A 12,362-nucleotide genomic window follows, 5' to 3' on the forward strand; every position below is an offset into this window, starting at 1 on the left:
TACGCGCCTGCCGAGCCTTATTGTAAGAAGTCTAGCGATTACAAAAGGTCTGCGTAGTTACGACAAGCTCTGGCATAACATATGAGTTGTGACATGTAATCTCCATACGCAGGTGCTGAAGTGATGTTGCCATAGATGAAAGGAAAGCTGACAGTACGGAATAAAAAGTCATCGCGTTTGTCGTATTTTGGTCAACATATTTTTTTTACCAACGATCTCTAAGTATAGGCCAAGATATGAGGCTGATTTCATAGTGTCTGTAGTATCCGTTGTCACAAGTTGTTCGAGGTAGACGCTTTGTATATAAACACCTTTGATAATTGTTGTCAACTCTGAATTGATATAACCTTCCAATATGGTAAATTTTATTATGATATAGGGTTTATGCATTATCCTGATAGTTATAGTCTGAAATGTCTATGGGCCGAAATGTCCGGCATTCGTAAGGAATGCTATGGTCTGAAATGTTTTTGGGTCGAATTGTCCGGCATAGGTAAACATTATGGTACCTATAAACTGCGAAACGTCTTGAAAGATTTACTTCACTTCATTTAGATTTGTTTCATTCTGTTATGATTTATATTTTATTATCTAAATTTTATTTCGTTTTGATTCAATCTGCTTAGAATTGTTTCGTTTCGAGTCTCGTTTTATCAGTTGTTTTGTATCGTTTCGCAATTTTTAAGCACCCAAGAATTATGGGTAATACAGATCACGTCATTCCCGTAAACATCTGGGCGTCATGCTGCAGACTGTTTTGACCAACTCTATCTTAGAAAAGCTATTATTCGATTTGTATTTAATCATCAAAACTAACGAATATTTTTCGGGGGCTGGTTTGGTTCTCAACTGCTTTTACAAAGTATACGCAAATGAAGCTGCCATGATGTTATTTCTCTGCCCCGAACTGAAGGTACAAACCGGATATTCGTGTATTTTCTGACCTTAAGTATACAGAACCCAGTTGATAATACAACCATTAACGCTCCCTTCGGGGGTGTATAACAAGCATACACTGGTGATGAACCGAATCAATCATTAAATACAATGTAATCCCAATTTCAAGGGTTACTTACATTTGATCTACCCCTACGATTTGGAATATGAGACAACTGCTACACCTTCGTATGCTTCATACCCAAAAAGCATGCGTATTGTAGCGGACACATGTCGTTTATGACAAACATGGTAATTTTGACTTTCCAACTGTAATCTTTCTCAGAGGTAATATAGTCCCATCTCCAACCTGAAGTATACATTTCACACTCGATTCATTACTTCCGTGCTCGTGGTTTGTACAATGACTTTCTAAGTAAAGCGATCGCGAGGATGTTGTAAAATAAGCTTCTATGACAGGGGTACGTTCAGCCTCGATACTGTCTGTCGTCAGTTATTATATTTGATTTTATTTTTCTACAATGTACATTGTGTATGTGAATCATCTGTTACGTTTTAACTTTGTCTTGGATATTGGTAACTCTGAATTGTTCTTTCATTGTGTTTTGATGCTTCGGTATTTTTGCCAATACATACAGATATAATATTTTCAAGGCACAAGTATAATAAAACACAAAATAACAAATGGATATTGTTTTATTTGCATTCTTTCAGTTGACTGGAATACTTTTATCATATGCGCAAATTAACGCATAAATATTCAAGTTTCTAGCTGGTACCTGTGCTTTATACAAAAAGTTGTCTATTCTTTTCAAGAAGATAATAATCGTTTAAAAATTTTTTCTCCTATAGTGGCTTGCACATTTTAAAAACTATGGGAATAGTAAAATTGAAACGCCTTTTCAATATTAGTCCAACAAATGTGTTTACGACATATAATGCTGAATTCATTGCATACTTTCTGAGGCATTTATCATATTTCAATAAGAAAGACATACAACTTAAAATTTAAAGACAGCAAAACATTATTTTGAGTCAATTTGTACTATTCACGCGTAAACTTGTTCTATCAAGACATTGTAGACTTGTTTTACAAATATATTGTATTGGTTTCTATTCAGCATTTGTAGGTCTGTAGCTAGAATCTAGAACAAGAAGATATACCATAATCGAAGAAAACGGAAGAAATATTTAATAAAAAAATAAATATGTATTTTAAAATAAGTATCCTTATATGAATGACAGCATCTTCGTTTCATCAGCAACACATTTATATTTTTATTACTGTACAAACTACAACAAATGAGGAAGATGGAAGCCAATAATGGATGTAATGAGATGTATAGGTATAATGAGCGTAAGAGTATGCAATTTACCTTAAATAAGTTCAAAATTAGGAGAGAAACCTGCTTATTTACAAAAGTTTTCTTCAGACTTTCAAAACAACATTAACGGAACAATAGCTTTCAGTAGAAACCATTGATATGCTTATTCTTTAAAGTGTGAGTAGATACCAAGTTATACTTTGTATTTTATGGCTCAGAATTATATTGCATTTACAGTATTGGAAGAATGGCTAACCATTCATACACAATTCGAACTATTTAAGTATATATACAAAAATTAATAACAATAAAATATTATCACAATTGAAATTTACAACAAATAAAACGCAACAATTTGACATATGCAATTAAAAAGTACAAACAACCAATCGAAATGGGCATTTTCAAATTACACAAAATGTATTTAACATATTCATTTCAGATGTCCTGTCATTAAACAAAACAGTATCTACCCTTTTATTCATATCTTCACTAGAACACCTCAACCAGCTCTCTATGCCAACTATTAGAAACATCTGGTAAAAAGGGTGTCTTCGGCCGGCCGACGACAAAAATAACGTAGTACCGCCAAGTCCCGAAACTTGTCAATTCAAATGAGATCTCAGTTCTCCACAATCATAAATCACTGTTCAAAACGAGGTACTAAAATGAGTATTCTACACGATATGTCTATGTGAAAGTTCACATTGTTTCGAACTGTAGCACTCGACGTCACTTCCGTGAACACACTTTCAATGTCTCTTCTTCCGCGATGTGTTGCCACATTTTAATTTGCGTTCATATTGCATAAATTTACGCATGCGTCTCTGGTATTTATCTCTCCATCGTATTACGGCAGTTTTTCTGTCTACTTGGTACCCTGGTCTATGTTTATTTTTGTGGTGACGGCCTATCAACAGATATCGTCGACCAAGCCTTAACTTGGGACACTTGCATTTATGATCACGTTTCGCCACAAAGACATAGGCCTCTCCTCTCATGTTTTGGTTCGGGTCTCGTTTGTAAATGCTGATGATATTGACAGTGTAACGGATCCAGTCTCCAAATGATTCCTTGGCAACCACAGATGCTTGAATAGCTGTAAAATGTACAAAAAAGAACGTTAAAACCTTGAACATGTCAAAATGAATGTACGTTTTGAGGTATTCTTACGCTAGCAAGTCTTTTCATTCAAAGTATGAATAATGATAAAATTATGGCATCTGCATCTTTTTCAACACAACATCTAAGATTAAAAGGTTCTAGCTCGGCCCAACCTTCACTTTTGTTTCTAAAACTACAATTGTAAATCACCTCAATGTCAAAATACACTAAGATTTTATAATCTGACTTGCATGTATCAATCAGAGTTTTGACAAGACGCATAAAATATAGAAAAGGTTTTTGGCAAGACACGGTGAACCGTTGTCTGTTGCTTGTCAATGGAATATTTATTATATGCAGTAACAAATGTATGAAAGAATTGTACATTTTGAAAGGTAAATCATGTAACAGCGATGAGTTACTAATAAAATGTCTAAAAGAATGAGAAAAGCTTCTGATAAAACATTACATAAGCTACTGACTCAGCTTCAGTGAGAAATATCTTTCGTTGAGTAGGAATCGTTATCACAGAAATGATATGTTCGATCACAAAAAATACAGGAATTAAATTGAGTAAACCAAATGTTGTTGCTAAAATGTCCTACCTAAAGAACAAGGTCGGAATAGACAAATAGATACCACATAAGAACAGGACCGGGAAAAGACAAACATATACCACATAAGAGCAGGACCGGGAATAAACAAACAAATAATTGCTAAGAACAGGGCAAGCAATAGACAAACAAATACCACTTAAGAAGAGGGCCGGCAATACACAAACAAAGACGAACAAATAATTCCTAAGAACAGGGCAGGGAATAGACAAACAAATACCAATTAAGAAGAGAGCCAGGAATAGACAAACAAATAATACCTACATGTAAGAACAGGATACAGAATAGACAAACAAATACCACTTAAGAAGAGGGCCGGAAATAGACAAACAAAGACAAACAAATAATTCCTAAGAACAGGGCAGGGAATAGACAAACAAATACCAATTAAGAAGAGAGCCGAGAATAGACAAACAAATAATACCTACATGTAAGAACAGGGTACAGAATAGACAAACAAATATCACTTAAGAACAGGGCAGGGAATAGACAAACAAATATCACCTATGAACAGGGCCGGGAATAGACAAACAAATACTACCTAGGAACAGGCCAGGGAATAGACAAACAAATATCACCTAAAAACAAGGCCGGGAATAGACAAACAAATACTACCTAGGAACAGGCCTGGGAATAGACAAACAAATATCACCTAAGAACAGGGCTGGGAATAGAAAAACAAATACTACTTAGGAACAGGCCATGGAAAAGACAAACCAATATTACCTAGGAACAGGACAGGAAATAGGCAAATACTTTCCATGTTTAATGAGGTAAAATAGACAATGCAAAAACAAAAATATACTACTAGAATACATTCACTTGAACGAATAAAGAAATCCAAGACCTCAAGTTCAGGTTGGAAACAAATCAGAAGAATATACCAAGAAATAGAAGGATAATTATGCCTTATGTTCAAAGATGTTTACAGACACAAAATGTCACATCATTAAAATTACTGATGAGACAAACAACTAATTCATATTTTAAAGGTTGTTCTAAAATATAATCAAAGAAATAATTCTCTTTGAAATTAAGTAAAAATATATTGGTTTGAAATCATATATAGAAATGAAATATTAAATTTCGTTATTATATGACTTTCGGGAATTTTTGTTGCTAACAATATGAAATGTACTTTGATGATTGTATCAATTACGTGAAACCAGATGTGCATAACTATTCTATCCAGTTCCACTCCACGAGGTAATTGTATATGAGTTCAGATAATTAGACGTACCATAGTCAGCTCTGCAATACTTTTTATTGTTAATTTTTCTTTGTTTCTTTCTGCATTTTCCACACCTGTCACCTGTAAAATAATTAAACCAATTAAAATATGTTAGAACATTTGTTGAAATACCACATACGTACCTTTGCATGTTCGTACAAACAAAAAAAAAAACAAAAAAAAACTTAACTATTTACAGACAGTAGACTGATACGATATGTTTATAGATAGACAGATAAGACGTGATGCCGCAGAGACAACGCCTCCATAATATACCCGACGAAGCCCGGCCAAGTTTTACGACAAGCTTGTTTACTCAACATATTCAAATTGTTACAATATAATTTATAAGCTCTTAGGAGACCGTCCATCCAGTAGATATGTTGGAGATCGAGGATAAATTTTCTGTTTGTGTTCATTTGCATATTACTGCTTCGGTTATTTTGACGAATAGTTATATCCAATCATGGGTGGTCAACACGATGCGAAATCGTACAAATAGCACTTCTTTATTTAAAAAAAAACGTAAACCAATAAGGAAAAAAAACTTCTTCGAAAGATAGTGCACATTTTGTACCCTTATGTACCCAACGTTCGATCGTTCGGGTTCTTTGGACATTAGTGCTGTAATATCTTATTTTAAAAATCAAAACATCAAATCAGGACCATTTTCTTTAAAGAAAACAACTTAATAATGACATGGAGCAGTTGGTAGAAAATGTTATTTTGTTAAGGAATGATTTTGGTAAGGTAGAAAATAAGTATCTAGTCAGAATCATATATTCTATTCAACTGCCCAGTTCAGTTTAAAAGCTTAAAGAAAGACTATTTTAAAACTTCTGCCTTAGATCATGAAAAAAGGAAAAAAAGGAGACCCACCAAATCAAATGCCAAGCAATAAACTATTTAACTTTTGCATTTTACATTTTAATTATACAGGTCACCACACAGTCTTCAATGATGGACAAAACCCATACCATAAAGCGAGCTGTAAAAGGCCCCTAAATTAATCTGACAACAGAAATTACAATACTCAAATGATTCCCCATAGGTCATTAGGTTAACATAAGCGTACATATCTAGAGCAATCATATAATGAAAAATCTTAGAAATGATTAGCAGCAGGGCGCGTCTGCAAATGTCATTTGTTCTTCAAAAGCTCAAAAATAAAAAAAAATACATTTGATGAATAATTCATTATTTGAAAAAAAAGAAACACATTCTTGAAGTATCTGTGGAAAATCAATTAATTGATGATAAGCATGTGATGTTAAAGTACTGGACATTTCCCAAGGTAAATAAACGTTCTTTAGCACCTGAATGCGTGAAGCCATCAATCACAGGGAAGCTTGGAACGGTAATGACTTTACCCTTATCTTATCTTTCTTCATTCAATCACGCAACAGTCGCAATTAGTCAAAAGCTCACCAATTACAATACATTTCTTTAGACAATTTCAAGCATTCAAGTGATAGTGACACTTACGACACGTGATGACTTGTGATTCGCCTAACGACAGGAAGTTACTCTCACGTGAAATAGTTAATTACTGTTAAAAGCAAAATACTAATAAAACAATTATTAGAGGAAGTTATTGTCTCTTTCGTGATGTAAATTGCTCACAAATGATGCCAAAAATCTTCAAAGAATGCATAAAGATTTCCGTAGAATGTAGCAGTGTTGTGTAATGATGCTATTCTCTGATTTGACTTGCACCAGGAATGCACAATTTCCATGTACAAATAAATAATTAGACTTATTTAAAGTACAAAATTGTACACTTCATTATGCACTCATACAAATAGTGAATACAGAAAAATATATGTATAGATAACCTGAAGATACTAGCTCATACCTTTTGGCTTGGGCTTGGGTGAAACGTCAGGGATTTCTGCAAGAAAAAAACACAACATCTTCCAGTTTATCAACATTTAAACTCTGTAAAAAGTACGTTTAATTTGTATTGAAAAAGTATCAGTTTCAAGTTAAATAAATTTACATCTTAGAAAGACATCTTTTGTACATTTTTTTTTTGCATCTTTAAGTTCATTAAGAATTAGTAAAAATTGGTTTGTTTTACTCATAATCACATCGACTTGAAAAATGATTCCTTCAGCAAGTGTATGCAACATATGTTTGCTTGCGGCGTCACTTTACAAAATTTTACAGTGTGTCAGTAAACACATTTGAAGTCGTTTCACCATGCATTCAATCGCGAATTGAAAAAGATGCAGTTGCAACGTAAATGAGCATCCAATTGCAAAGACAACTAGATTTGAAAACAAGTACGATTAATTAGTGGATGCTGGGATGTTCTACAGCATTCCCTTTTCTTTTGTAAAACAAGTTAGTCTCTGACGTTAGTGCAGTAATCACACAGACGTACAAGTATGTCGGCCTACTAAGAACTTCGGAGCTTCTTACCGATAAAATAAAACAAATCATCAGAAGTAATTATCTCTAGGTGAGTAGATTCAGAAGGACTTCTTCCAATGCACAATTTCATCAACGACAAATGTCGAGGTACATTTACGGGTGAAGTTAGTTACCAGATTTTAAAAGTTGATGTTTAAGTTCAATATAACGTTTACTTGTGAAATAAGACCACAAAACCAAAAGTAGATTGTATTATATTTGTCAATACCGCTGATGGACTAATGAATTGGTTGAAAATTCCTCGAACTCTTGTTGCTAATCATAATCATGACAGTTTGGCAGGTATATGCAAGCACAAACATCACAATTTTAACAAGAAATCATTTTTTTACATTAAAATCTAGCTGCTTTGCAATTTCCTGAGTTAACATTTTCTTTTTCATAACGTGATGTGTGTAAGAACTAAATCATAAATTGTCATTCATAACATCTAGTTCAGAAAAAATCTGCAGATTGGTATCCTTCTATAGTAGTTCTTCAAATTCAGATTAGAAACGGTACACAAAAATCCCCTAAATGTACATTGTATTTCATCCTTTGTTATTGTCTTGACCGAGTAACTGGTCAACGACGTAAATTGTTTTGTTTTGATTACTTTCGACTTCATAAAAAATCTTGAAATAGTTTTAATGAACTTCGAAGATAAAACTGCAACTAACAGAAATATCATGATTTTGTAGCAATAGTGTCCTTCCACAACACTCTTAGGCCATCCAGTGACGTCAATAATAGGATAATTAATTGGAAAGAGTGGATGGCCAAGATATTATCACGAGTGCCGAAGAACGCCTAGTTTAACGAGTGTGCGGAACTTGTTCCGTACACGAGTTAAATCCTCAAGCGTTTTTGGCACGAGTGATTATAATATGGTTATTCACGATATCCAATTGATTACCCTATTTATTATATAGATTTTATTAATAATTTATCGGTATTTTCAACACGCAATTTTAAACTCTGTGATTGTGACGTTTTTGCGGTAGAAAGCCCGAGAGTGAAATTACCGAATCTATTTCACAATGTGACTTATCGAAATTTATTACACTGGGAACATTCGATAAAACACTGTTATCTATATAATAAATCTTTTTATCAAATCTTTAAATTCAGAATGAAGACATTTTTTCTAGAACAACGTCTTTTTGTTAGGTTAACGGACAATAGAAACACGAACAGACTTATAAGACGCAGGAACTCGATGAATGAAAAAAGTACGCGAATTTACATGTTATCATAGGTGAAGGATAATAACATATACTAGTCCAAAGTATACTACAATTACAATCACTGAATCAAAATGCATGGTAAAATGATTTTAACTTGCATCAGAATATCAGTGGATAGTACATGTATGTGAAAATGACGAAAGCCCCTAAACAGGCATCGAATGATGAGTTTTCAACTCCTTTTTGAGACGGTACTACACTATTTGTTTAAATTATATTTGAAACACTCACAGATCTACTTCAAAACATCCAATTCTATCATATATATTTTTAAATACACAATGCAACAGGAGTGTATTTCAAATGTTTAAAAGGCGAACGATAAAATTTTGAAGCGACCATACACGTACTTAATAAAATTCCGAGCATTACTTTAATTCATTTGATTTCAGGAAGAACAATTAATAAATAACGATTTATTCGCTTAAAAGTTCTGTTTCGCATAATAATTTCATATCATGATCAAAGTGCAAAAGCAACAACATCATCATGCATTCTCGTTCTATGAAGAAAACTGCTTTACCATCCTAAGGAATAAATGTAGCGTGCATCATTTCCTATTCCCCGCTATTCAATGATCAAGATCATGCTTAAAAGAGACATCCAAACAAGTGCTGGCCGACACACTTATGCAATTAGAACTTCACAGATTGAAAAAACGTATGTAGCATTAAACGATAAACAGTTAATGATAGAGTCATCAATTATAAAGACAAAACTACTATAAACCCATACGTATGAGGCAGAGTAATTCAAATTCCTGATATTTGTAGATTTGCTAAATAATTTAAGCCCTCGAAATTATATTAATAAAAATAGGAATCTATGGCACCTACACGTATCTCCATAGCGCTAACCTTAAATCACCTACATGTATCTCCATAGCACTAATCTTCAAGCCTCATTTGAGTTAAACTTAAATTTTAATTTTGGCAAAGAGTTCTTCAATTTATCAGTTTTTGGATATGATTTTATGTCATCTTTTTTCTACTTTAATACACCAGGTAATTGTTTTGATGGCATTAAAAAGGAGTAGTACAATTTATGAGTTACTACTAAGAATACTTTTAAAGTACGAAGTTGTGCGCTAGTATTTATTGTGTAGGACTCAGATATTTTGAAGACTTGTTAGGCATATACAGACATGTACATATTGAGTCGTGACAAACTGATTAGACGTCAATATTAGTCATGCTTAAACTATTATCTACAAATTTTAAGTAAACTGTAAAGGTATAATATTTGTTTCGAAATCTGTATAGTCCATGCCGCACAGATCTGACAAGCAATTACGATAACCAAAGCGCCCATGTGCACGAACTGAAATTCACTAAATCCTAAATTCGCTCATGCGCTCTGAAAACTAACTCTTATCTCCTTTTCCTTTCTTGTCTGTAGTTCCGTCTGAAACAATAACCAAATATATATCAGATATTGTAATGGTGAGACAAACGCAGAGTAAACTGTAGATTCTTATACTTTTTATGTTAAGACGTAAGCAAGATGATTGTCTGAATACTCACTAATGCATGGGGCTATCGGAGATTTGCTTTGCTGGTACCCATTGGCACACCGGTTACAAGTTAGGCCGGTAACTCCATCTTTACATGGGCATTGTCCAGAAGTCTGGTTACAAGTCTTCCCCAGGGCGCCAACAGGATGACAGTCGCATGCTATAAGATAGAATATAGTTAACTTAACATGTGTTTATTAAAAATTGGGGATCTAGTTAACCTTTTTATTTTATAATACGATATTTTGTGAATTAAAGTATACAGTAACAGTGGTTAACACAGTAACAAACCAGACTATTGAATAGTGAGCATGTTAAAGTCAATATCTTATGTTACAAACACACTACATGTTGAAGTTTGATTCTGGTAAACATCACCTTAAGTGAAATAACAACAACGATGTCACATCTTGGTGGAATTTATAACGTAATTAAACAACTTTATACAAAGTCCAATGTATCTTCACGCAAATACGGAAAGGGAAACTACGTGTTAAATACATATTAAATCTATGACCAGCTTCATTATCATATCAAGTTCCTTATTACATGAAATTTATATACTTTTTATGTAATTAAGGGTAAAAATTAAATCGTGAAAATGAAGATGAAATGGATCTGCGATATTTATATAACACTGGACGATATAATCCAGGACCGGTCAATGTTTTGTATATCATTTCAACATCAAATCCGACTTGGGGTCTCACCTCGGTCTTCAATGAACATTAATTTATTACCGAACTTCAGAACAGGGAAATATACCATACAAAAGTATGTGAGCTTTGTGTTCTGCATAAATGGTTGCCAAAAAAATTGTAAACTGTATAGGACGCATTACTGTATGAATAAGCAATTCATACAGTAATGCGTCCTATACAGTTTACAATTTTTTTGGCAACCATTTATGCAGAACACAAAGCTCACATACTTTTGTATGGTATATTTCCTGTATACTGTATTTATTACTGGCATTACTGTATGAATTGCTTATTGTCAAAACAGGAAGGCAAAACGTGAAAAATACACTTGACAAGAATTCGGTGTCGTATCCGATACTGAGTCAGAGTTTAAACTTTTCCTACTAGTTTTACCATCGATAGCTTGTGGTAAGATTCCGGGAGAAACACTGAATTCATTTGTTGTGCGTCTGTAGACAGCGACATTTTCCTTTATCTTTGAATTTAAAAAAAATCGATATGGACTTACGGAACGAACTTGTTATAAAAAATCCGAGAAAAATGTGTTGTAGTAAAAAAGAAATGACGGCTAATATACTTCAACCTTGTAGTGTATATAATAAAATCAAGGACTTGTGTGGTTTTGGTGTGTTCATTGTACATTTATCCAATAATACATTTGCAAGGATATTGATGAAAAAAATACTGGTTCTGCTCGCATGGTTTCAAATTGGCTGCATTAGATTTATACCTTTATCAAACTTCAGGTTTTATAGATTTATATTCATGTTCTAAAAGTGAAACAGAATGTACCTATTTGTTAAAATTTACTATTTACTTTTATATTAGTTCAGTGTAAGGTTTAAGGAGGGTAGTAATTAACAATTAAAATCAAACCTAACTGTGAAAACGAACGATCACTTTACCAGTAGCGAAGGTTAAAAGACTTGAACAACTTTACTTGTCAGACTTGGAGAGCAATCTTATTTTTTTAATTAGTGTCAAGAATACAAAATGTCCAGTTAAACAACCGAGGATGGGCATAAATTAAAGAAAGTTCAGACATGACTGGGAAGGATTCATGGTGGTTCTCTTATCATTTTCACATTTGAAGAAACCAGGTTATATAACCAGATATTGTACAAGGAAACTAAAAAGTCGGAGCACTGTAAATAACGTGTATTGAGAATTAATTAAAGGTGTGAAAACTGTAATCTAGATTCGATGTCAATGTTTACACAATAGAAATTCCACTGAGGAGGTCTAATTCAGCGGTTAATCTGAAAATTTTCAAGTAGCAATATTATCGTTAATGAAACATGCGTTCATCAAACCA

General features: G+C 33.3%; 1 protein-coding gene across 3 annotated transcripts in view; it reads right to left on the reverse strand.

The window, feature by feature from the left end:
- Positions 1–1,575: 1,575 nt before the first annotated feature.
- LOC148619074 (netrin-1-like) overlaps positions 1,576–12,362 on the reverse strand; it is a 28,309-nt gene continuing 17,522 nt past the window's right edge. For 2 of the 3 annotated variants that reach the window (XM_088578619.1, XM_088578618.1), the window contains exons 3-7: positions 10,357–10,506; positions 10,202–10,237; positions 7,027–7,062; positions 5,181–5,252; positions 1,576–3,321 (exon numbers count right to left, since the gene is read on the reverse strand). In XM_088578619.1, the coding sequence (XP_088434745.1) occupies positions 2,975–3,321; positions 5,181–5,252; positions 7,027–7,062; positions 10,202–10,237; positions 10,357–10,506 (641 nt within the window). In that variant the 3' untranslated portion in view covers positions 1,576–2,974. The remainder of the gene's footprint in view (positions 3,322–5,180; positions 5,253–7,026; positions 7,063–10,201; positions 10,238–10,356; positions 10,507–12,362) is intronic. The other variant, XM_088578620.1, reaches the window with a different exon arrangement.

The sequence above is a fragment of the Perna viridis genome, chromosome 4 (genome assembly GCF_037379345.1).
Source record: "Perna viridis isolate PV_CMFRI_1.1 ecotype Kerala chromosome 4, ASM3737934v1, whole genome shotgun sequence".
In the NCBI taxonomy this organism is placed as follows: domain Eukaryota; kingdom Metazoa; phylum Mollusca; class Bivalvia; order Mytilida; family Mytilidae; genus Perna; species Perna viridis.